General features: G+C 34.5%; 2 protein-coding genes across 2 annotated transcripts in view; one reads left to right on the top strand and one right to left on the bottom strand.

Annotated features, from left to right (window-relative positions):
• The window catches only part of HnRNP-K (Heterogeneous nuclear ribonucleoprotein K), a 134,371-nt gene extending 115,160 nt beyond the window's left edge, over positions 1 to 19,211 (top strand). Inside the window, exons 10-27 of the mRNA XM_018509931.1 lie at positions 3 to 21; positions 255 to 406; positions 863 to 1,032; positions 8,362 to 8,512; positions 8,624 to 8,766; positions 10,077 to 10,146; positions 10,531 to 10,794; positions 10,903 to 11,008; positions 11,716 to 11,845; positions 12,025 to 12,131; positions 14,324 to 14,460; positions 14,547 to 14,734; positions 15,154 to 15,304; positions 17,284 to 17,559; positions 17,646 to 17,751; positions 18,384 to 18,504; positions 18,670 to 18,776; positions 18,892 to 19,211. Coding sequence (XP_018365433.1) covers positions 3 to 21; positions 255 to 406; positions 863 to 1,032; positions 8,362 to 8,512; positions 8,624 to 8,766; positions 10,077 to 10,146; positions 10,531 to 10,794; positions 10,903 to 11,008; positions 11,716 to 11,845; positions 12,025 to 12,131; positions 14,324 to 14,460; positions 14,547 to 14,734; positions 15,154 to 15,304; positions 17,284 to 17,559; positions 17,646 to 17,751; positions 18,384 to 18,504; positions 18,670 to 18,776; positions 18,892 to 19,211 — 2,718 coding nt within the window. The remainder of the gene's footprint in view (positions 1 to 2; positions 22 to 254; positions 407 to 862; positions 1,033 to 8,361; positions 8,513 to 8,623; positions 8,767 to 10,076; positions 10,147 to 10,530; positions 10,795 to 10,902; positions 11,009 to 11,715; positions 11,846 to 12,024; positions 12,132 to 14,323; positions 14,461 to 14,546; positions 14,735 to 15,153; positions 15,305 to 17,283; positions 17,560 to 17,645; positions 17,752 to 18,383; positions 18,505 to 18,669; positions 18,777 to 18,891) is intronic.
• A 481-nt stretch (positions 19,212 to 19,692) lies between these two features.
• On the bottom strand, positions 19,693 to 23,021 carry LOC108762769 (uncharacterized). Its single transcript, XM_018509930.1, is given in 10 exon segments — positions 19,693 to 19,890; positions 20,290 to 20,420; positions 20,985 to 20,992; positions 21,119 to 21,283; positions 21,526 to 21,592; positions 21,595 to 21,686; positions 22,311 to 22,381; positions 22,384 to 22,457; positions 22,723 to 22,950; positions 22,997 to 23,021. Coding segments are annotated over 10 exon segments (1,059 nt in total).
• Positions 23,022 to 27,784: the final 4,763 nt, after the last annotated feature.

The raw sequence follows: 27,784 nt of genomic DNA, 5'->3' as shown, positions 1-27,784 counted from the left end.
ATGGCGGCGGAAATTACAACGGTAAGAAGGAATCTTGATGATCCACTTAAGCTATGATCAAAGGAACATCTATCTTTCAATCGGAAGACCCGAACATCTTTGATCGCAATAAAGATATTAAAGTTCTGCGACAAAGATTAGGATACTGATGAGAAAGATACGAGCATTCCATTAAATCGCCGCACATCGCTAAAATGTTTGGGGATTTGTGTATATCCGTGAAATACAAGCCGTTAATGTTTCTTTTGTCACAGGTGATGGATGGGGGATGCAAGGAGGCGCGCCCAATGGTTTGGGTGGCGGTGGTAACACGGGAATGGGTGGCCCTATGGGTGGAAACAGCCAAGGCAACCAGGGCAACATGAGTGGAAACAAGACCAGTACACAAGTCACCATTCCTAAAGACGTAAGTTGACTATAAGTTTACTTTGTTTGTTTTATTTTCTAGGAAAACATAAATATTCGTTGTATTAATTTATTGTGGTAATCGTAGCAGAAAATTGCGTATTTGCTCTTTATACCGAAGATCCGAGTTAAATTCCGATTAGGAACATTGGATCTTATTCGATCGTTGCTTCTCGGAAGTTACTTCTGAAAGGAATAATGAATTACCGAGATTATCTTGTCAGCCATATTAAATTGTAAGTCTCGCGTATATCTGTGTAAACTATAAAAAAATGCACACCACAGAAATACATCGAACAGTTATTGTGCTTCTATTAAGTGGCTAAAGATTGAGAATAATTTGTAAATGTCTGTCATGTTTAATAATGATTATTTTGTTTGATTGAAGTATCTTCGATTTTAGTCTATATGTTGAAAATATGCCTGATTATATATAGAATCTTATCTTTGTTTGCAGTTGGCTGGAGCCATAATTGGTAAAGGTGGTGCGAGGATCAGAAAAATCAGATCCGACAGTGGTGCCGGAATAACTATAGACGAGCCACTGCCTGGTAGTAACGACCGCATCATTACCATCACTGGGATCCCCAGTCAGATACAAATGGCCCAGTACCTGCTGCAGCAGAGGTAATTGTTATATTGACATATATCATATACTTACATTAAATGTAAAAATCTGCTTCTTATTTCATGTTAACATTGTAAATATTATATATATATATATATATATATATATATATATTCTATAATATCTTGATGTTTAAGCATGTACAATTTTTGTAATTACATGATAAAAATTGTGCGATATAATGCTTGTATGACATTGTAAGATATATATTGTTATCATTTCATGCACCGCCACTTTGTTATGATTTTGCGAAGCTTCGCGTAAACATCTTGACGATATAAAAAGATAATTGTTAAAGTAAAATCGAAGAAAGGAAAGAATTATACTCTATATAAGTAATATGTGTTATCTTGAAAATTAAAAGGTACAAGTAATTTCATAAATACGCTTGTGAGTGTATTAGTGTATTATAAAGTCGATAGTGTGTTAACATTTTGTGAATGATATATTCAGACTCTTCGATTTTATACGTTGCTATGTTTAATATATATTGGAGTATATTTCTTCGTCATTGTCACGCGCGATAATAATTTCTCATACTTCATCCGCTTTATAACCGATATCGCCGCCATCGCATCGAGTCAGTTCATCATCTTTAGGAACTAACACAATCCGACTAACCAAACGATCGAGGTAACTGTAACATTCGCAAAGGTGAAGGAGTAAGAACGGAAAGAGAACGGATGGAAGGAGAACGACGCGCTGGAGGAATCTCTAGCCCAGCGTGAGGGAAAATGGAGCACCGTTGTATGGAAGACTAGTGATTTTGTTGTTCTACTTTCGATGTAACAAGGAATCACTAATCATCCTACAAAGGTGTTCAAGAACTTCGCCTCTGCCTGAGACCTGCTTTCGGAACTAACACCATTCCCGCTGCGCCCTGTTTGCTCATCGACGCGCCGTAATTTCGCACGAATAAACAATAACATTTTCTTCAATAATGTGTCTATAATCATCAAATAATTGCAGCTAGAGCTGTAGTATTTGTTCATATTCAAGTTATCTTGGATCTCTGATAACTCATGTAATCCGAACTCCATTCGTGGTGCATACTAATACAATTAAGGCTTCGTGCGCTGTTGTCATTGCGATTTATTCCGAGTATGTTTATTGCGTCGCTCAGATATCATATATAAATTAAGGCTTTTTATATCGACGATTTAAATCTTATTTACGCAATATAAGATGCTTGCATTTTTGTCATTCTGCGCTTAGTACCTCGTAAATCATTTTTAGAAAATAGTTCATAATGAAAAGAGAAAAATTTTAAGACTTAATATAAGAAAATTTGTCATTATCTCGTTTTAATTATATTATCTATTTTCTTCAATTTTAACCATTATGTTTTTGACTGAAAACTCCGTTAATTTTTTCTGTTCCAGCGTGCACGAGAATGCAGATCATTACTAAGACGTGGTGAGGGATGCATTCAGGGAAGAGGGGAGCCAAAGATGCGCTTTTGTAACTTTTTTTTAGAAATATTTCTTGGGCAAACACATACAAACGCTGAAAGTGGAACCTGAAACAAGTACATTTGACATGCACCTGCAGAAACGCGTGCAAGAAACTGGGATACTTCCGGCAGAATGCTGCGCACAGGAGAATAATCTGTAGAATTTACCACACATAAACACAAACACACACATACATACACACACACAGAGATGACACATGCCACACGCGAATCACCCTCTCCCAGGAAGATAAACGCTTGTGGTCGATGCTAACGTGACCTTAACATGGCAATCCTTTTCAAGGATGGTAGTCGCCCAATGCAGCCTGCAGAGTAAATCGATTCACGAATCGAGTACGTTAACGTTTTCGATGTCGGCCTTTCTTTAGTATAGAATTCTCTTATTTGTATCGTGTCGGCGAAGCCACACGTACTGTCGATGTGACAGCGGGGGGTTTCAAACTGGCGAGCAACCGCACCATGTTCCCCGATGTTAGCATTCCCAAGAAAACGTATTTATCCTTTAAAGGAAATCCAAAGAATAATCCTTTTTTTCTACCGTAAATCGCGCGCTATTTTGCTGGGAACTATCGTGTATCTTCTTTTTTTTTTCCGTTATCATTAAATCTTGTCTCTTTCGCCCGACAGAAAAAAACATATTTTAATTTCAAATTATATAGATTGTGCCAACGAACAATCGAGACGCTGGCGCGAGACAGCCAATTTGAAACCGTTAGTCGCGACTCTCCTGAACATCGAGATCTGACAACGCACACTTTTCCCATTACGTTTCTTTCCAGCTTTTTTGATAAATTCTTTACAAATTCTAATCCTATGGAAGTAAGAATAAATGCGCATAGAGTGAATGCGAGGGCAACAGTGTCGAAGGAACGGAGAGGTCGAGCGAGAGAGAGAGAAAAATAGATTTTACTAGGCAAACGTATTCACAGGAAAAGAACTGACAAGTGTATTCGCAAAAAGAAACTGTACATAAGATCCACTAACGTTCCTTTCCCTTCCTTAATTGCTGCATACACCGACAGGTATGCGTTTCTGCTGTTGCATTATTATTGTAGTTAATATTAATTATTACTTTATGATTATTGATAAGAGTATTTTTGCGTTCATATTATATCCCTAAATCTGTATTAATCATACCTTTATCCCCTTCAGCGAACGCGTAAACGTTCTTAGTGTTACAATGGGTAGAAATATTTAGGCTTAATGAAGAGACATATGGTTAAGGGGGCACCATCGGCGAAGAGCGAACGGTTACCGAATGTTTTGATTTAGAAAATGATATGGACAAAACACTGAATCTATTACAAAGTCTGTCATAATAGTAATATCGTATCTTGGCCCTATATGTTTTTTGATGAGCATATTTTTCAGTTCTTTTTTTCCATTTGCTAGTTTGTTTCTTTTTGTATTATATTGTACAAAAGAGAAATTTGCGAGACACGAATTCAAATAAATCAGGATTGGTCCGAAATGCTATAACGCTATTGCCACTGCTACATGTATATTTCAGTAGATAGTTCGTTACAATTATCCTCGATGTGCAAAATTTTTACGCTATAATCCAGATACGAAAATGCGATCGCGAATATCTCGAAGATAACAGCCGGAGAGATTACATGATCTCTGTAAATAAATACCTCTTATATAGCACTACCTTGAAACGTGACTACTTGAACGGGAGTACCTTTTGGCAAATAGAGGCCGTGTTGGTAATTTTCCAAGTGCAATTAAAAACGATTGTACTAAAAAAAGCATTATTTAGCCATCACAGCCATTTGTGCGATCGTAATTACGAAAGCTTCGCCCTGGATAATCGATTTTAATATTCGAGCGAGTGTGTCCCAACATGATTAAGTGATGTCACCCTTGAACCCGCACTCATTAGAGGGTTGAATTATTATAATGTATGCCGGGCTATATTAAGCTAGTACAACCTTTTTGACGGATAAGACGATAAAAACGATCAAATATGTGATCAGCATAATAATAACATTCTAATCGCCGTTTCCAATTTTCCCGTGTACCGATGGTCAGCCCCGAATTAACTCGTAATACCCTTTCCTCTCTCTCTCCTCCAGCCCCTGAAAGTACATTTTAGTCTGGTCAGTAAACGTCACCCCTATCAGGGTGCCTACAAAGGGCATTTTTAAGCATCTTGACCGTGGACAATGTCCATTAATGCAGAGTTGTATCGACCAGTAGGCAGTAGGTGACGCGTTCGCAGTCTGTTACACTTTCGGGATCATCGCGCGTGGATTTGCATAGGTATACAAAGAGCTTGAGCAATGACACGCTCGACATGAAATGTCAAGTGAAATCACGATCCATATGTAAATTCGCATACGCAATGGACTTTACAGATTTAGAGATCTCCCATTATTTTCACAACAAAATTCCGGTCGACTGTTCACAGAGGGACGAGCGCAATTGCTCGTGACGAGATTTCCTAATTTTGTTGTTTTTCTTCCATTTGTTAATTACTTTTCGGTATCATTGTGTTCCTACATCATTGTTCAAATTCGAGTGCGCATCACCGAGAGAAAATATTCTTTGCATGTTGTTACATTAGATATGTGTTTTGTACGTTTATTTTTTCGATTATTTCTTGGCGTTAGAGATTAGGTAATATTATCAAGTAACATTATTAAATAATAATATTATTTCAATGTCAAGGAAAATATATCATAATTGTCGATCTGTGAATAGTGCCACGGAATTATCACGGCCCGAGGTCCTCAGAAGCAGAGGGAATCGTGGTTTCTCTCGTTTCAAACAGGAGTGCGAATGAGACCGCAAATAAAACAAACTACGTGAAATGAATCAAAACTATAACCGCGCGTAGCTTCGTCCGCGTGTTATGCATTTTTCGTCTAACACATAAACACACACGTAAATACATACACTTGTTAATTGTAATCCATTTCACTACGACGAGGCACATAAGCACGCGTGGATGAATGACAGTATGTGAGGATGTATGTATAGACGCGTGTGTCCGAGTGTGTGTGTGCATGGGGAAAATATCGACGCCAGATATATAAACCGGTTTGTTGCAACTGGGCTTTGGTATCGCGAGAAGGTTGAAAGAGATAACGTGTATGATCACAAACATGGGAGAGAGAGAGAGAGAGAGAGCGAGCGAGCGAGCGAGCGAGAGCGAGAAAGAGAGAGAGAGAAAGAGCGCTATACACTCGTACGTATCACGATTACGTGTACTGTATAAGATAAACAGTTTACAATTATTTGTAACGGATACTTTTTATTTGTCAAATAAAAGTTAGTACAAAGAGAAACGCTGTTATTTTTATCAAATTAACCGTCAAATCGGTTAAATTAAATCGACCTATTGTTTTTAATATTACCCATTGTGATTTAATACCAGCATGACAAATATTAATAATAATTCCTATAAATAAAATATTTAAAAAATTATAAAAGTCCTTTGTAAACAAAAGTAACTCTTGTTAAATTGCAATAAAAATGTAAAATACTTTCCGTCTCAAACTTTTATAGATATATCTAGATCCAAATGTATGAAATATGTCACTCTTAAAATGAGTGATAGCTGTACATGTTTCAATTACTTAGTAAAGAAATTAGCCGAGTAATTAGAATTATGATAGTGCATAAAATGCTTTAGACTTATATAGATACCAATATTTTGATCTGAATGTACGATGAATTTGTCACATTTTAAAAGCGATTCTTTTCATTTACTCATCAGAAAACTAGTCCAATGTAATAAATCTTAAATTATATAGTTTTATGTGTGATACTAGAATATTCCATGTAAAATTCGCGACCTTCGCGAGCAAATAATCAAAATAGAGTGGACATTCAGGTGAACATTACTGGGACTTTAATATCATTTCACTGAATTTACTTAGAGATAATGATAGAAAATTAAATGACATGCAGCGAGTCGGAAATGAAATTAGCCGCTGGCCAAAGAAATTGCAGTACGAGTCCGGCAATATATGCAGTCATTCAGTAGTTCTCTTGACAAACGGTAGTTTGTTTTCCATAAGCATTAACTTAGCTCCAAAAAACATGACGCCACATTGGAATAAGAAATCCAGAATTGACAGTGTAAAGCGTGGTGAGACACTAACATTATTTTAATTCATTAATATATACAGGGTATCTAGAATTTAAATGTCAAAACTTCGGGAACGTGTAGGGGATAAAAATATGAACTAAGAAAAAAAGTCCTGTAGAGATATGCTCGTTTTTGCTTCGTTTTGGAGAAAATCGCAAAAAAAGAAACAAAATGTAGTTTTCATTTTTGTACTTTCTCATTACTTATTCACGTTGTATTTATTCACTTGCTTAATGTAGATATTGTTCAAAATCTTGGCCTCTTGCAGCAATGCAAGCGTTGCATCAGTACGGACAGCTCGTGTTGCAGCTAAATACTGATCTGGCGATATTTGGTGCACTGCAGCCTCGATTCGATTTCTCAATTGTTCTCTTGAGTTGATTGACGACGAATAAACTTCCTGCTTCAGGACCCCTTCCCTCCCACATACACGAAGAAATCCAGTAGTGTCAGATCAGGTGATCGAAATGGCCAAGATACTATTCCTCCACGTCCAATCCATCGTTGTGGAAAATGTCTGTCTAGCCAAGTCTGTCTAGCTCGAGTAGTTCTGCCATAATGAGCTAGACACCCATCGAGTTGAAACTACATCTCAATCTGTTATTGCAGGTGGATGTCTTCTAAATAATCAAAAAAGTCAGTCTCCAAAAAATCTATATATCTGGCTGCATTTAATCTATCGGATAAAAAAAATGGTCTCACTAGACAAAAACAAACAAAAAAAATTTTCGCCTAAAAACGGATTTATTATTATTATTATTTTCGTGTATGATTTTAGCAACGATAATATTTTAGAGGCAGTGCAAGAATGAAGCAACTACGTTTTGTCTTTTTTACAATTTTCTCCAAAATGAAGCAAAAACGAGCATATCTCTACAGGGTTTTTTTTTAGTTTATTGATCCCCTACACGCTCCCGAATACCGATTTAGTAATTATTACTTCGCCGAACAAATCGATATTCTACATGTCGTAATAGGATATCGCAAATGTCTGGCACACGTGCGGATAAAAAAACACTTAGGCTGGTTTAATATCTATTGTAAGAATACGAGTCTGCATGGTTTTCGTTACATAAGTATAGATGGATCGTCGATAATCGAGAGTGTTCTCTGGTTCATGGTAAGGATTCTATAATCATCTCAAGAGTGCAAGAGTGAGCTCAGTAATATTGTCCAGGAAAGGTAATTTACTCTTATATTCGACAGGTTTGTATATTGTCCATCGTGTTCTGCGTTATATTGATGTTACGCTTGTGGGCCAATTACTCGAACAACCCCATAGTTACGACTATTTACACGTCAAATCCGATATGGAACGTGTCTTTTCCAGCTGTCACCATATGTAATAATAATAAGGTTTATCGTCCACATGCCGACCTTATGGCCGAAAATTTGTAAGATATTATAATAAGATGTATATTATAATACATTCAGTTGCGAAGGGTTCATCATTTTCCTTGAATCCTTATATTAATAAATAAAATTAGAAAATCGAAGCCTTTGAAAAAAAATAAAATTAAAAATTTTCTACCTAAAAAAAAATTTATTCTAAACTCGATAGTTTTGATTCGGTTTTGCTAATCTTTCCTTCAATTTTCTTCATAAAAACTATATTAAATAAAAACTATTTGATGTGATAAATTTTCTATTTCTACCTAATGTGACAATTCATGTGCGAAAATTAGTTTAATTAATTTTGGATCGACGGAGTTAAATTTTCATATCCGATATTATGTCCCAATTTTACGCGAACAGATACATAGATGGGTTCACCACGAACGACAGCGATAAATTTTTTTCATCCCTGGTGAAATTGATACGACCCCACAAAATCTCGATGGACAATACGATTGCGAGGCAATTTCTCGATAGACTCGACATGACGGTCGAAACGCTCATGGAACAGGTGAACAAAAATGTTTTAATGATTAATTTGGATCTCCAAGGAGATTAATCATAAGATCCGTTCGAATAGCGAAAAAAGATTCGAGTTAATAATTAACGGTATCTCTCGCAGTTGATGCAGCCTTGCAGCGCGTTACTGTTGAGATGCGTTTGGATCGACAAGGTTTACGATTGCAGCAAGATCTTCAAGACTGTCAAATCTAAGGAGGGTTTCTGTTGCGCTTTCAATTACCATTACAATAACGTTGGACACATGTAATTGTCGCGAGAAAATTCTCGGAAATACATGTCGCTTCTTTGACACTATATTATTCTATACATTGTGTATATACAAAGCAACATTGCTACAACATTTGCAATGTTGCTGAAACATTGCTTTGCTGTATGGCAGGCCTGTCCAATTTCAGTTCCAAAACCAAAACGCAAAGCCATTGACGTAAAAAAAACCAATGTGAGTTTTAGGAACTATAAGGTATTGATAAGCACACACATCACTTACAATTAGATGCGTATATCAACACTTTACAGTCCCCGAAATCTTACCTACATGAATTTTTTTGCGTCGATGGCTTTGCGTTTTGGCTCCAGAACTCAAATTAGATAGGCCTGCTGTATGGGATGCCAAGTTGGTACAAAAATTCGTCATATTTGTCGGATAAAGTTACAGATGAAATTTCAACATAATCGCTATCGCCTCTGCTTCATCTAGAAGCTAAGAAGCTCTCTGCTTTAATTTTTAAAAACCTTTGGTTGTTTGACGATTCAAAGTGTACAAAGCAAATGAAAGTCAAGCTCAGTTAATTAAGTGCAATATTAGAAATAATAATAATGTATATTTAGATAATTATAATAAAATAAAGAGAGAACCCCCTTTACCTACATCTCATTTGTTTTTAGATCAATTACTATATGTAGTATTGCTTATAACTCGATTGCCAACATACGCTTTTACGTATAAAAATATAATAATTTCAGAAATGAAGTCACATTTACTTATATATTATTGCCTACAGTTCGATTGCCTACAAGCACTATTCTCTGCTTTAAAAACACAAATTTCTCTGTTTTAAAATACAAATTCTTCTCTTTAAAAACAAAAATTACTTTCTTATATAATTTAATTTTAATTTTATATTTGTACGCAAAAGTGCTTGTAGGCAGTCGAGTTGTAAGCATTAATACATGTAGTTAATTGATCGATAGGTAATAATACATGTAGGCAATCGATCTGTAGACAAATGAAATGTAGGCAAATGATGCAGTAGGCAATCAATTTATAGGAAAAAGTAGCCCTCTCTAAAATTAACATTTTCTTAATTTTATTATACATTATCTAAATATTATTTTTATTTCTATATTGCGCCTAATTAACTCATATTTGTCCTGTATATTTTGAATAATTTTTGTATTTCAATTAATTGCAATAATTTGATTCTTTGATTTTATTTGATACAAAAATAGAAGCACAAAAACTTAGTAGAAAAATTGACAAACTTTCAGCAATAGCCCGATATATGTATCCGACATTTAGATATGTATTTTACGCTTTCGTTATTATTCCGTAGATTCAATGACTTTAATACCAACGATTTCGACAACACTTCTGATGATTTGCCGGGTGTGCACACAGTTTTGGTAATACTCAATATCCTCGCGTTGATTAGAGATTCTATAACAGAATCTAGGAGCAACCAGGAGCAGGAGTGGGCATTTATATTTAAAATAGTTTTATTTAAAACACAGTATTTGCAATATAAGTGTATTTTGTATTTTGTATTTCAGCAGAGCATATGAAGCCGTCATGTTAGGCTCACTATATTGAATTTCTAAAAAGGCCAAAGTACTAAATAAAAGTAAACACGTGTACTTACAATTTGAGCCCAATATATATATATATATATATATATATATCTTTCTCTCTCGTAGGATTTTGATAAACTCGCTCCTAGTCAAACTCTGTTATAAGACTTCTAATTTCAACTACGTCGCGATTGCACACAATAAACTCTTCTCTTGCAGAACGCGCCCGGGAGCGGCCAAGACGTGGGACTCGCGGTAGCTTTAAACATCGAGCCTGATATGTACAAAGCTACTTCGCGTCCTTACGTAGGAGCTTCCGTTCTAATACACGATGCAATTGATTTTCCCGACATTGGTGCACACATGGTGGCCGTGCCGATTGGTCACATCCTGGAGATATCCATTACCGGGACGTTTGTTAGAGGTATGGAAAGTTTGAGAGCCTTACCTCAGGAGAAACGTATATGTTACTTCCACAACGAGGTAAAATTATGTATACTTTTCGGCTTGGATCAAGCGTTATTTAACGCGTTAACTTCTGTAAACTGTCGCCTTCCATATTTCACGTAATTATAATGAATATACCTGCAGATACCAGGCAAGATTCGCTATAGCTATGAATCGTGCATATCAGAGTGCAAAGCCAAGCACATACATCATATGTGCGGCTGCCTGCCATTTTACTATCCGAAGACGCGTAAGTGTACACAAAAAAATACATAAAATTATTTAATAGAGTGGGTTTAATTCTTGAAGCAACATATAGGTGCTGTATTCTTCAGTTTCAAATTTATCAATGTTATAATTCCATATCTGGTAGATGGACATTTTGGAAATGCGTTAATACGACAATCGATAATATTATAAATAAACCCTCATCTGCAATCTGGATCTTTTTTGGTACAAGTGAAATACCACTTTAAAATTTTTCCGAAATAAAGAAAGATGAAATTTGGTTCCTCTCTCTCGCTCTCTCGCTCTCTCTCTCTCTCTCTCTCTCTCTCTGTCTCTCCTTTCTAAAATATTTTATTAGCAGTGGCATCTATAACAGATATGTTGAAAACTAACTCTGAATTTTTCTACACTTTTTTGAAAGTCTACAACAGAGAATAAATATTTAGACTAAACAAAAAGATCTTGAAGACAGATGGAAGGTTAATACGCGATATAATAATATAAGAAGAATACAATTAATATGATAATTACATTATGTTATCATCTTCAATGGGCTGGCAGATAAGGAGATGCGCATGAGGACATGTTACTTGCCTGACACAAATTGCCTTTTGAGTATCCAAAGTAAGAAAATGGCTTCACATATATTATACATATAATATAATTAGTTATTTCGTATATCTGATTATACAGAATTGTAGATATACAATGTTGTTTTTCAAAATTCAGAGTCGACACCAACTTACGGAAAAATAAGTCATTGCAACAAAAAGTGTCTGCCTGAGTGCTCAGATATGTTTTACACTATCAATCCAGAAAGTATTAAAATGCAGGACGTGGGATATGATTCTGATCTAATGTGAGTCTACATCATTGTCTTTAACGAAAAGAACGTTAGCTTTTTCTTCGAGATATGCAATTATTCATAGTATTTTCACAAATTTTTAATAATAATAGTAGTATTTTATTGAAGTGTAAAGAGATTACATTCTTATACTTTTTTCTTATACTTGCTTTTTATACTTTTTATATTTTTAGGCATGGCTTCGATAAAAATAATGTGTCTTTCGTATACATATTTTTCGGCGACGCGTCGTACGTCGAGTACCGCAAGGAAAACATCATCAGCTGGGATTCACTCATCGGTAGGTTAGATCCCAATATCTCGAATAGCTGGTGATGGAGAATTCCTTTGTCTTTGATCTCGTTTGAATTAATTTTACTCAGTAGAATGTAACGAAATCGCGCGAATTATTACAGCATCCTTCGGTGGTATCTTCGGTCTCTGTCTCGGTGGTTCTGTGTTGAGCGTAATCGAACTTGCTTATCTCTTGGGCAGACAGCTCTTTAGAAGACAGACTCGCAAATGGCAGGAACAAACACGTACGAAATTGCCGCCGGCGTCAGAAGTGTTTCTATCGATTCCCGCTAAAGAGAAAGTTCAACTACGAAAGCCGCGAAACCACCAGGAATCGGTTGACAAGCGTGCTCTCGTCACGTGGTGTCAACCAATCGTTCACCAACGTAAAATAACAAGTCTCGACAACATGAATCACATGAAACATGTCAAATTTTAAGTCATAGTCTATTTTAATCGAAATGATTATTTGATTTTTAACAAGTTCTTAAAAAATTTTTTGTGATTGAAGCCTTGCATATAAAGAAATGGAAGAAATATTAGGAACAAGTATAAATACAGAGAAATATAAATTATTAGGAATAGAAATTAAATGCAACGCCCAACAGATACGAATAAAATATAAGACGTATTATATGATAACATATATACAAATAAATATAAAACATATCATATGTTATATTTTATTTATATATATATCTATTGTGCATTATGTTTAATTTCTAATTCTAATTTTTTTTTTTTTTACTTTGTAATATTTCTTCCATTGTACAGAACTTAAAAAATAGAAAATATGCGGTGTATACACTGAAAAAAAGTCCGATAATAATAAATTAAACTTAGATGATAGTTACTAAAGCTTTGACGAAGTAATTTTAATCAAATGTCTGATTATATAGCTAAAATTAACTAAATGCTAATTTATTTTTTAAATATTACTTTACTTTTCTAATTATCATGTGTTACCAAACAGTTACTTATTTATATTTAATGACATTTACTATAGATTGCACTAATAAATTTAATAAAATACATTTGTTAGCTATTACCTCTTTGCAGTGTATAATTTTTATGATTATTAATTATTACGTAGAATAACTATATACGCGCCCGCGCGTACTATTATTTATTATTATAAGAAACAGTAAACTCTTGCGGCTTATTTTGTGTGATTATTATATCTATTGGGTTTTCACTGAAGATCTATAGATAAATAGAATCACTAATTATTAATTTTATTTGTCAAATAAAAATTAATACAAAGAGAAACACTATTATTTTTATCAAGTCAAATCGGTTGAATTAAGTCCATCCTGCTATTGCTTTTGACATTACCTATTATTATTATGATTTAATACCAGCATGGTGAATATTAATAATAATAATAATAATAATAATAATTTTTCTAAATGAAGAAATCTGAAAAACTATAAAAGTTCTTTATAAATAAAAGTTACTTGCCAAATTGCAATAAAGATATAAAATACTTTTTTAGACTTGTAGGTATAAATATGTCTAGATCTAAACGTATGAAATATGTCACGTTTTTAAAAAGAGTGATGTTTCAATTATTTAGCAAAAAAATTAGCCGAATAATTAGAAACGATAGTACATAAAATGCTTTATACTTGTAGAGATACCTATATTTTGACTGTACGATGAATTTGTTGTATTTTAAAAGCAATTCTTTTCAATTACTTATCAGAAAACTAATCAAATGTAATAAATCTTAAATTATTGAGTTTCATAATGGAATATTCGACCTAAAATTCGCGATCTTCGCAAGCAGATAATCAAAATAGATTTGACGTTTAGGTGAACATTACTGGGACTTTAATATCATTTCGTCGAATTTACTTAGGGATATTGATAGAAAATTAAATGATATACAGCGACCGAGTCGGAAACGATGGGTAGCCGCTGGCCAAAGAAATTACAGTACGCTTTCGGCAATACGTTTAGTCATTCGGTAGTTCCCTTGGCTAGTGGCAGTTATAATATAAGCATTAATATGATAGTTTCAAAAAACATGAAGCCCAATTGGAATAAGAAATCCAAATTCGACAATGTAAAGCATGGTAAGACACTAATATTATTTTAATTTATTAATACATATTGATACTTTTTAATATCCAGTACGGATTTAGTAATTATTTATATATCTTCGGAAACAAATTAATATCTTACATGTCGTGATAGGATATCGCAAATGTCTGGCATACGGGAAAAAACATCTGGGCTGGTTTAATATCTATTGTGACAATACGAATTTGCACGGTTTTCGTTACATAAGTATGGACGGATCGTCGATAATCGAGAGTATCCTCTGGTTCCTGGTGAGGACCTTATAATAATTTAGAAAGCTCAAAAGTAGACTCAGTAATATTGTCCAGGAAACGTAATTTACTCCCATATTCGACAGGTTTGTATGTTGTCCATCGTGTTCTGCGCTATATTGATGTTACGCTTGTGGGCCAATTACTCGAACAATCCTATAGTGACGACTATTTACACGTCAAATCCGATATGGGACATGTCTTTCCCAGCAGTCACCATATGTAATAATAATAAGGTCTACCGTCCACACGTCGACCTTATTGCCAAGAATTTGTAAGCGATTAATGAGATATTTATTTTAATATATTTATTTGAGATGCGAAGGATTCGTCGTTTTTCATGAACCATTGTATTAATAAATAAAATTAGAAAAATAAAGTTTTTTGTCATGATAGGATATCGCAAATGTGTGTTTGACATACGTACAAAATTTAAAAAAATCGAAATTCTTGAAGAAAAAGTGGAATTAAAAATTTTTGTTTGGTTGAAAAAAATTTATTCTAAATTCAGCAATTTTGTTTCAATTTTGCTAATCTCTCTTTCGATTTTCTTCACTAAAAGCGATTTGATATGACAAATTTTTCGTACCTAATGTGACGATTTATGTGTGAAAATTAGTTTAATTAATTTTGGATCGATGGATTTGAATCTCCATGTCCGATATTATACCCCGATTTTACACGATTCAACAGATACATGGATGGGTTCACCACGAATGACAGCGATAAATTTTTTTCATCCTTAACGAAATTAATACGACCCAACAAGATCTCTATAGATAGTGCGACCGCGAGACAGGTTCTCAATAGACTCGACATGACGGTCGAAGCGCTCATGAAGCAGGTGAAAAATGATTATTCTAATGATTAATTTGTATTTCCAAGGAGATACAGATTAATCATAGATTCCGTTCAGATGACGAAAAAAGATTTGAGTTAAGAATTAATAATGTCTCTCGCAGTTGATGCAGCCTTGCAGCGCGTTGCTACTAAGATGTATTTGGATCGGCAAGGTTCACGATTGCAGCAAGATCTTCAAGACCGTCAAGTCCAGTGAGGGTTTCTGTTGCGCTTTCAATTCCCATTATGAGCTAAACGTTGGACACATGTAATTATCGCGAGAAAATTCTCGGAAATACATCGTTTCTTTGATACTATATTATCTTATATATACATTGTATAATACATACAAAAGCAACATTGGTGCAATGTTTGCAATGTTGCTTCGATTTATGGAATGCTAAGTTGGTTCAAAAGGTTCGTCATATTCGTCGAATAAAGTTGCAAATAAAGTTTCAGCATCTGCTTCATCTGGAAGAAAGGTCTTTGCTTTAATCTTTAATCCAAAAAATTGTGGTTCTTTGATGATTCAAAGTATGTAAGTAAATGACAATCGCGCGTAGTTAATTAGGCGCAATATTAGAAATAATAATATATATTTAGATAACTATAATAAAATTAACATAGTGTTAATTTTATTATACGTTATCCGAAAATTATTATTATTATTTCAAATATTGCTCCTAATAACTTTCATTTGCCTTGTACACTTTGAAATGTTTTGAAACTTTGAGAATCCGTTAATAGTAATAATTTGATTCTTTGGTTTTATCTGATACAAAAATAGAAGCATACACAGAAGCTTGATAGAAAAATCGATAAACCTTCGACACTAATCTGATACAGACTCATCCGACATTTAGACGTGTATTTTATGCTTTTGTCGTTATCCTGCAGGTCCAAAGTCAAGGCCTTTAATTCCACCGACTTCAATAACACTTCTGAAGATGATTTACCGGGTGTGCACACAATAGTGGTAATGCTCGATATCCTCGCATTGATTTCGACTAGAAACCTTATAACATAATCTAGCCACGAGCATAGTTGAGCACATATTTAAAATACTTTTATTTAAAATACAGTATTTTTAGTCGAGTGTATTTTCATATTTTGTATTTCAACGGAGCACTGTGCTACAATTAATTAATCATTATTTTGACAAAGTTTGTGAGTACAAGTCGACACAAATGTCGTTCTATTCTTGTTGATATTCAAAAAGTGACAAAGATAGAACGACACTTGTGTCGACTTGTGTCATCAAATGGAAAGCACTCAATTTCTTTTATTAAACATGGCTATGTGGGGTAGATTGACCAAAATGAGACGAGGTTAGATGAAAATTAATTTTAATATCTTTAGAGGACACATTTTTAGAGAATATACTTCCAAATATATTATATTTCATACAGATATATATGTTTTTTCATTTTTCATACAGAAACTACGATACAAAAACAAATTATATATTTTATGATTCAAATAACTATTTTATTTAAATATTAATATCATAATTACTATTATTTCTCAAAATATAGAAATGATATTAAAATAAAAATTGTATTTTTTATATGTGTTGTCCATAGCAAATATGTTATTGCCAATCCCAGAACATGTGACAATCAATCTAGAATACGGGATTAATTGTCACGTTTTCGCAGCTTTATTTAAAATTAAACAACTTATTTTTGCGATCTGATAAATTCACGAGTAATATTTTTTTTTAATATCTAAAGGATACAGATATATTATAACGTACATAATATTTCAAAATCAGGCATCCACTTTTTTCTAAAAATCACTAATAAAACTGTGACAACCGGTCTCCCCTATAAGGTGAGATATATATATGAAAAGATATATATATATATATATATATATATATCTTTCTCTCTCACAGGACTTTGATAAACTTGCTTGTGGTCAGATTCTGTTATAGTCTAATTTCGACTACGTTGTTGCACGTGATAAACTTTTCTTTTACAGAAAGCGCCTGGAAGTGGCCGCGATGTAGGACTCGCGGTTGCCTTAAATATCGAGCCCGACATGTACAAAGCTACTTCGCGCCCTTTCATAGGAGCTTCCGTCATAATACACGGCCCAATTGATTTTCCCGACATTGGTGCACGCATTACAACCGTGCCTGTCGGCCATGTCTTGGCGACACCCATTACCGGGACGTCTATCAGAGGCATGGAAAGCTTGAGGGCCATCCCTTTGGAGAAACGTTTGTGCTACTTCGATAACGAGGTGAAATTATGTGCCCCTCGGCTTAGATCGATTTATTTAATGCGATAACCACTGTAAACTCTCGCCTTCCATATTTCACGTAATTGTAATGAATACAGGTGCCGGGCGAGATTCGCTACAGCCATCAATCGTGCATATCGGATTGTATAGCCAAATACACACATCATACGTGCGGCTGCCTGCCATTTTACTATCCGGAGGCGCGTGAGTATCCATAAAAAAGATACAAAATTATCTAATAAAGTAAATTTGTCCTTTGGAACAACATATAAGTACTATATTTTTCAATCTCACTTTTATCAATTTTATAAATTTTATAAATTTTTGGAAATGCGTTAATACAATGATATATAAATATTAAATAAACCTTCGTCTGTAATCTGGATTTTTTTTGGTATAAGTGAAATATCACTTTAAAATTTTTCTGAAATAAAGATTCTTCTTCCTAAAATATCTTGTTGCTTGTGGCATCTGTGATAGAGATATTTAAGGCTGATGAAAAGTAACTCCGAATTTTTCAACATTTCTTGAAAGTGTAAAGAACAAAGAATAAAACTTGGGTTAAACAAAAAAAAATCTAGATTGCAGATGGAATGCAATTGATACCATATAATAACACCTTATAATTAACATGATACCTACGTAACGTTATGGACTTCAATGTGTTGATAGGTAAGGGGACGAAGACATGTTACTTATCTGACATAAATTGTCTTTTGAGCATCCGAAGTAAGAAAACGGTTTCAAACATATTTATTATACATATATTATAATTAGATATATCATATAGAACTAGCAGATTATATATATAGTACGCAGTGTTTTTTTTAATTTAGAAATGATACCACATCACGCGGGAACTTGCAAAAAGTGTCTGCCCCAGTGCACAGATATGTTATATACCATCAATCCTGAACATGTTAAAATGGAGGGCATGGGATTTGATTCTGATCTAATGTGAGTCTACTGGTTATCTTTAATGAAAAAAACGTTAGGTTTTTCCTCGCAATATGAGATTATCTATATTATTTTCATGAACTTTTAATAATACACTTCTTATTGGGTCGTGAAGAAATTATATATTTTTGTACTATATTTTTATATCTTTTATTATATTTTTAGGCACGGTTTCAATATGAAGAATACGTCTTTTGTGTACGTATTTTTTGGCGATGTGTCGTACGTCGAGTATCGCAAGGAAAGTACCATCAGCTGGGATTCACTCCTCGGTAGGTTAGATCCCAATATTTCGATTAGCCGGTGACAGAGAATTCGTTGGTCTTTTATCTCGCTTGAATTAATTTTACTCGGTAGATTCTAACGAAATCGCGCGAATTATTACAGCATCCTTCGGCGGTATCTTCGGTCTCTGTCTCGGTGGTTCCGTGTTGAGCGTAATCGAGCTGGGTTATCTCTTGGCCAGACAGCTCTTTAGAAGACAGAAAAAAATGCTCAAATGGCAGGAACAATCACGTATGAAATTGCCGCCGGCGTCAGAAGTGTTTCTATCGATTCCCGCTAAAGAGAAAATTCAACTACGAAAGCTGCGAAACCGTCAGGAATCGGATGACAAGCGTACTTTCGTCGGGTATCAACCGGTCCTTCACCAACGTAAAACAACGAACCTTGATAATATGTATTACATTGAACATGTCAGATTTTAAGTCTACTTTAATCGAACTGATATTTGAAAGTTTGTTAAACATTTTTTTATATTATAACCCTGCACATAATGAAAGAAATATTAGGAATAGGAAAAAATAGCACATATCTATTAAAGGAATAAAAAAATTAGGACTAGAGATTAGACGTAACTCACAATGGATATAAATAAAATGTGACATATGTCTTATATTTTATTTGCATTTGTTGTGCGTTACTTTTAATCTCTATCTCTAATCTTTAATTTTTTTTTCTCTATATTTATTCCTTATACTTATATCTTCTTTATAGAAATAGAAAATAAATATATGCAGTGTAGAGTTATACCTACTTACGATTATTTATTACTATAAGAAACAATTGGCTCTTGTGGCTCACTTTGCGTGATTATTGTATCTATTATGTTTTCAATGAAGAGATCTGTAGATAAATTAGATCACTAATTATTGTTATCGAAATGCTATAATACAAATATTTCGCATTTCACTTTGCTGCCTGGTTGTTGATGGAAGTAAGCGGTTCTCTCCTATCATGTCTCCTTTTCACAGTACGTTCCGGAACTAATATGCGTTTTAAATACTCGAAAAAGTGTGGACTCAGCACACAATAAAGTATGAAGTTCGTCGAGCTCGCTAGCACGTTGAGAAGAGTCGCCTACATGCAGAAATATACAACAAAATGAATAAATTATCGGATACATATGAACGCTTGGCACGTCACATGGATTCTAATTTGTGTGGGTTTAATTGCATACACAAAGTTTAATTATTTCTGCATTTATTTATGCACTAAAGTTTAATTATTTATACACTTTGAAGGAAACGACTATCCTTTATAATCCCGTCGTCATTTCGGTTTAAATTCAAAATACCTTCAAAGTTAACCAACTCGACGTCGCATATCACATTTTTGTTTCTTTACTTTTGATAACAAAAATTATATTTTTGATGGTGTTTTTCTTTTAACAGCGTCACACGAGAAAAACATTCTGCGCACAATGCACGTATTCTTTTGAAACTGCTTTAATAATGGTAGCGTCGCGATGCGATGCACGTTTCGTCCCTCACCTTTCTATAAATCCTCCCGAAATCTGAAGGAATCACTGCCTTAAAGCAGAGACACGGCGCTGCGTCGCGACGCCAAATGAGTTGGCAGTTCGCCCACAAGAAACAGAAATACGATGCCGACCAGCATAATCATCAGCCTTGATCCTAATAGATGGCAAATCAATGCGATAAAACAAAGCAAAGCGAGACGTCTTTGAGATATCTTTCAGATATTTGTATTTTTAGAAACGTAATTTTATGTGATACTGAACAACTCTACAATTACTGATTCTAATATAGGAAAATATTAAATCAATAATTAATATCGATAATTAGAAAAGAAAAGAAAGATGCAAGCTATTTACTATTGATAGGTGAATCAATATCAATCGGATGACGCTATTTGAAGCTATGAAAGCGATCTACGCTGCAGCAAAAGCGACAACAAAGTTTTAATAATTGCGCTCACAAAGACAGCGTCGGTTTTTGAGGGAAACTTTTCCAATTACGCGAGACAATAATGACTCTGTTTCCGGATACCACTCGGTTCTCGGATGAGTTTCATGCAAATCGTGTTCCGAGACGCTCTAAAGTGGTGGAGTACAACAACCGCCCCATTCAGCTTCTGGAGTAGCATAGAATGAAGTGGCGCAGCTAGCGCGAAAGTTCAAAACTGATTATACTATTTCTATAGTCCACAATCGAAAAACTCCTGTCTAACACTCTAACCTGTAACTCTAAAGGCGTGTTTTCAGGTCGGAAGTAATTTACAAAACACGGTTCGCAGCCTTTTTAGTTCGCAGCCTTGTCACGCAAACTTGTACGATAAACATCTCCGTCGATTCTTGCATTAACGTAATTACCCGCAAACGATTTCCTTTGCATATGTTTTTACTTTAATTTCAACATCTCGCTCTGCTTGAGGAGCCCTCCTCACCAAATATATCATAATGAGATTTGCGATAAGCAAATATGCGGCTATCAGACCAAATATTATGGATTGAAGCCAAGTTTGAAGATTGAACCACCTGCAAAAATCATTTCGATATTATTTTATTCAGGTTTTCAAACAAAATTAAATTCGTAAAAGCATAATTGATGAAATATCGTTGTTCTGGAAATACGGGGGATAAGAGATATTAATGCGACCTCTGCGAAAGGTTGCTGAAGGGGTGGCTGAAAATACTTTGGGATGGGAATTGGGGAATTGAATATATGCATCAGTATATTTTTCGTGATCATCGTCATCATCGTTATCGCCGTTTCTTACCGCGAGTGAAAGAAGTTGGTCGTTACCAGCTCCCCACGCTCGTTGTACTTGTACATGAAGCAGTACATATGTTGATCAAAATGGCGAAGAAGGTAACGAAGATCATCAGGTTGCGCGTTATCTCCCGCCTGAAGAATCTAGGTGATTTCCATCGCGGCATGCTGTGAGAATTGAATCTCGTTAAATTATTTTAGCTCTTCAAAACATAGCATTTTTGCTAATAAAAAATGCATACAACTCAATAATAAAGTTAATCAATATAACAGTTTTAGAATTTATGTAAATAATAAAGTATAACAGAAAGATGATTTAGAATTTACATAAAAGTACTATAAAATAAATAAAAAATATTGTAAAAATATATAGAAACTAAGATTTAGTCCCAATACTATATTGGTTTTTTCTTATACCTACTTAATTGATTTGCACATCACGCAAAAAAATATTTTGCTGCTTCAGCTAGAATTATAGCTAGTTTTTGTATCTGATAGAAAATTATGTATCGTACGCATAAAATTTATAACACAAATCTAAATTCTATCTTTGTCATCTATATGATTAGATGCCATATATATCCAATATCGCAGTACTTACTAGAAATTTATCTATTTTAGCCATATTTCGTACTTAGATAATTTTCGCTGTAACTGCAAGATCACTTTTTTCAGTGATATCATTACAATTTTTTAATTTTTCTTTACCTACGGGACTAACAGAGCAATTATTATGATTTCTACAGAAAATTTTTACCCGCAGACTATTATTAATTGTCGCTCACGCCTAACGTGGGCCACACTGTGATGATAGAGCCGATCGGAAAGTGAACGAACGCGTCGAATTTCAATCAGCCTTTTCGTAACAACGAAAAATGCCTCTGACCAGACCGGAGAAAACGAGCGGGACGCAAGTGATGAGATTCGAAGTCGTGAGCACTGTATAAAAATCATATAGAAATTCTTACTGCAATTATAACATTGATATAATTAATATTACTTAAGATATTTTTAAGTCGAACATTTAAATCGAACAATTAAGTAAACTATTCCATTTATCCAAAATCCTCGCTTGCGATCAGTATGTCATTAAGGGTGATTACAGAGGATTCTCTCCCCGAGCGTATAACAATAACAAATCTGGATGGCAGATGCGGGTGAATTCCACGTTAATTCATAGCTGATTTCCGACGTTTCCACCGACCTGCTAAATACGTGTATGCTGACCCTTTCAAGTATGTCTTCGCTTTCAAATGGACCACAAGGATCAGGGAGTTTCCGATTATTCCGAGTGCGGAAACTACTGGTATGATCACGGTATATCCGATAATGCTCAAGATACTTGGCTCGATCGTCCACAGTCCGTAATTGTACCGGCCAGAGTATTTCAAGGATCTCGTTCTACAATTAATCGTCGCCAGTTCCAGATATTCTAAATCCCATTACGGTTTGTAACAATCATAGCTTATAACTTTTACCACGAGTTTTACTCACCGTTTGCATAGCACAATTATATTCAAAATATTAGGATATATAAAATATTAGGATATAGGGTAACCGGCAAATACGCCGCAGAAGTCAGAAAAAATAGAAGTCGAGTAGCAGTAACTTTCCCGCAACTACTCTGTTACATGCCTTTATGTTATATAAGTATTGTATTATAATTTCAGCTTCTTACTGTTAATATTAATGAAATTATTGAATCGATTTGTGTAATAAGTAACGTCATCATAAATTATAATCTACATAAAATGATTAATGTAGGGCGTGTAAAAGACTTAGTGGTTATTTCGTGATACATACGTGTAGTGGAATAGTAAAGTATGTTGTGTAGCAAAATACAAGTGCTTTGCTTTCTTTGTTTAGTTTATTGTCTTGTATATCCCACCTGTTTGGGATATACGGCATTTTTAGCAACCGGGATTTATACCCAAAGCATACAAAGTACGCAGATTGAATTCAGTACACTAAATGCAATAAACACATTATATGAAATATGTACCTTATGTCATAACACTTGTAATATATGTAGGACGATTGTAATTATTATTTATTACTTCATATACATATTTATCATTCTTATTTCTTAATAAAACTTTATAAACACATTTTACAAGTTATTGTGTCATTATACGTCTTATTTATATGCATTATTTGTAAATTTTTCATGAGCCGTACATACCCCCCTCCCCTCCCTATGAGTAGCCATATATCCTACACCTATGGGATATACGGCAAAAAAAATGCAAGGGTTTCAAAAAATATATTTTTTAATATGAAAAATAAATATTTCGGATTTTAAATATTTTTTTCATAGTAGTAGACAGTACAAAGTTTTTATTGATATAGTTCGTTTGCTATAAACATAGTAAATAATACTTAATAAATTAAGTTTTTGATAGGTGCAGCGTATATACCGGAATTACCCTATAGGTCTCATCGCATCGTATGTCTCGTGTTGATGTACTCGACCCACTTTTTTGCACGGGAACTCTACTCTTCGGCCATCTCTACTCCATTCTTGAAAATGTCTTCAGTTCTATAAGCTGGCGGCGTTAAGTTCGGATTTTTCAAGTCTCACGAGTTACCAGTTGAATCGAAGCTTGACGAACATCAAAGCAAGATAAAAGGAATTATGAAAGGAAGTTCAGTCGCCGCTGTCAGAAACTTCGGTGAAATTTATCGATTAATATTTCCTTAGGAACCGAAGAAGAGTGGAAGAACAAAAGTACTCAAAGAGTACTCAAAGAGTATTTTGTTCTTCCACTCTTCTTAAAAGTAATTATAATCTTTTGAGAGCGATTTTTACAAAAGTAATTTACACGCTCTTTAAAATTATATAAAATACTCGAGTCATTTCACGGAGAAATTAAGGATTACAGCGCATTAAATTGTCAATTTACGAGAACGAATCGCAGCTGCCGAAAAGGGAGACCCTTTAAACGAATTTCAACGACCGAGAGAGAAAATATTCACACCGCACACAAATGTAATTTCCATTTCAAAGTGTTATCGACGCTCGTTTCTCCGCGAATAGGGGAAAAATCCGAATGAAAGGTCACGTATTTAAACGCGTGTACGAAGGCTTTTAAATGTTTTGCAAACTACTTTATCCCTGCTATTTGATATTCTACACGACGTCAATTAAACATAGCGTTTTTATTTATTCAAATTGTGGAGAATTTGAAGGCATTTGTTTGCTCGTATCAACGCAGATTCTTTAAACGCGAGTTATTAGCGAGTAGTGCGTCTCGACTTCATTGAGATCGGATCTATTCCGGTCGACCTCTAATATAAACTAATTAGCTCGCAACGTTGCCTTGATGTCAGACGATCTCGCTTAATACGTGCCCAACACAACATCGATAATTTCCGGGAATTACGACAAACGAGAAATGCCTTTGAAGTGCAAATCGTTAGCTCCCATTAAGTGGTCGCGTTAATGTCCGCGATGGAATCCCGTTTGCAAAATTAACCGATAATAATGAACTTTGCGACGAAACTATTGTGTCGGAAAACGAGTGAACCGGTTCGCTTTGATTAAATCAAAATTCAACTTCAATCGCGCGCGATTTTATATATCCGCCGAAAAATTTTTAAGGATTCGCGAAACAGTCGTTATACTGAAATATCGTGGAAATTGCACGGCGATACAACTTTTCCCGTATTCTGATAGGATTTATTCTCGATAATATCCTAATAATAAATACGCAAATAGTGTGTACGTGGTCAGTTACTGATATTTTGTACGCGGAACTACGGTTTATGTGCGGGACCTAATAAGAGCCTGGTTTAGTTCTAAAATGTGGTTGGCAGGGAAAAACTTGTAAAAAAACCCTACAAAATAAACTAAAACAAAATACTAAACAACGATACTCATTCCGTTTTTTTTTTTAGATGCTAAGGCAACCCTCTAATTAGCTTACGACATCTTAAGACTGTACTTAAATATAAGAATCGACTATGAATACCAATCAATAAAAGTCTGGATACGAGAAAGCCACTTTTGATTGATCAGCCATGTTTTAACAATTTCTGAGAGAGACAGAGAGAGAGAGAGAGAGAGAGAGAGAGAGAGAGAGAAATAAGTAGATAAGAAAAAGTTGGAACAGAATGAGAAAGAAAAAAAATAGTAAATGTATGTCCAATTCTCTCTCGCAAATTTTTTTTAAAAGTACTACTCTGTATACAAAATTGCAGCTCTTATTGGTATCCAGACTCTTATTGGAGGATCTTTACGTGGGACGACTCCCGAACGAATCTCGAATTGCCCTTTTCTTAAACTGCAGAAAAAGCAAACGAACGCGAACAAATGTGATCAAACAATTCGCTTCGATAAGGCAGCGCTATTCGTCCTAATTTAAGTCAGTTGTTCATTCGTGTTTGTTCGCGCTTGCTTGTGCGGTCCAAATCTACTCTTAGCAACGAGCTGGCCTTTTTTTTTATCTTTGTATAATTTTGATGTTATCATCAATTATTACAAGCGGGACGATTACATATGCTATTGCGAGAAGCGTCGAATAGTTCGGTTTTCTGACTGATGTATCCATGGAAACCACGATAAGCATTATCGATCGTATATACAGCCGTGACCACTTTCGGTCACTCTTACGACATTAAATTAATAATGTCAATAATTTTTAATGCGCTGTAAGATGTTTAATGTTGTCATCATACCAAGATGCGACGACCCATTACATTTCGGGGATTATACACTGAAAAAAAAGATTAGTTACTGCACCAAATTAGATGGTTAAATATGGCATAGCATTTTTAATTGGCTGTAGCAATCAATTTTTGGTTGCGTTAACCAATCGAAATCTTATGCTGACATTGCGGATAGGCTAACATAACCAACAATTGGCTGCAGCATCCAAAAATTGGCTGTTGCAACCAATTAAAAATGATATGCCATATTTTACCATCTAATTTGCTGCAACAGCTAATTTTTTCTTTCAGTGTAGGTACCATGGGCTTTTAAAACTTTTTCCTTCGTTGCGTTCATGGCGACAAATAGATATATAAACATTATTAATTTTCATTTGCATTACCGTCCTTTTGAACGTGTCATTAAAACAAATATTGGAAATGTCTGTAACGAGTTTATATCTCGGATATGATTATATACCTCTCGCGCACAATACGAGATCGTAAATTATTATTTTGTATACATAATAATATCGAATTTGCTATATCTTTTTGATGTATAATATTCCCGTTATTGTTGCTTCGTTTCATGAATATAAATGATCTAAATGAATTGTGTTGCAAGAAAATGCGATCGGCTCACTTTGCGATCAGGTTATTTATGACGTCCAATTACGAATCAATCGGCTTTTCTTCGGCGCACAAACAAGATCATTTCCCATACAAATCGCTGATCGTACGCTCCTCTGGGAGAGATAGATCTCGCTATACTACCTTTCTACCCAAGTAACGATGCAATACTTTCAGGACACACAACACTCTTATTTATTTATCATTTTTCCATTAAATTTTATTTCGAAACGATAATACGGTAGTGTCGTTTTGAAATGAGATCTTTTTATGGAATGGACGAAAATGGACCATGCGTATATTTTCCAAAAAAAGTGGTTTTAGAATAGAAGAGACAAATAGAAGTGATTCTTCGTAAAAATGGTAGTCAGTGAGTTCTAAATTCGATTCCTACTCTCATTCCATGTATATTCGCGAACGACGTAAACAATGATTCGTCACTCTCTAAATCAAATAAAGCAAGTTCTGAAGATACCTTGATGATTTTTGTAATAGAAAAGAGCAGGCACCTTTAGAATTTACTTTACTAGATCTAAGGAGCGACAAATTGATGTATACGTGAGTAGTTTGAGAAGTCAGTGAGTTTTTAAAAGGAGGCTGTGTGTTGAAAAATAAATCGAATGTTAGTAAAAAACAGTCATTGACTTATCAAACTACCCATATTATATTTTTCATAGGTTTGCCACAGTATATTACATTTGTCTTCTACTTTCGACACAGTACTTCGTAATTTTCTATAGATGCATATTTCCGATCCAAAGATTTTGTCTTTATATTATAGAAGTAAAGGTGGTATGATGATATTCCATTTACAATAACTTGATTAATAATCAATATTTGAATTTAAAACTTAACAGTTACATTTATCAAAATGTTATTCAATCGGTTCTAGACTCAAAGTTACGAAATATTTATCACTTAGGACGCTATTTATAAAAATATGGCGACACTGCATAATCGCTCGAAGAGAAACTGGGATAATATGAGCC

Source organism: Trachymyrmex cornetzi, unplaced genomic scaffold (assembly GCF_001594075.2).
Source record: "Trachymyrmex cornetzi isolate Tcor2-1 unplaced genomic scaffold, Tcor1.1 scaffold321, whole genome shotgun sequence".
NCBI classification, from domain to species: domain Eukaryota; kingdom Metazoa; phylum Arthropoda; class Insecta; order Hymenoptera; family Formicidae; genus Trachymyrmex; species Trachymyrmex cornetzi.
The sequence above is the reverse complement of the archived record's forward strand: the minus strand, read 5'-3'. Positions and strand labels throughout refer to the sequence as shown.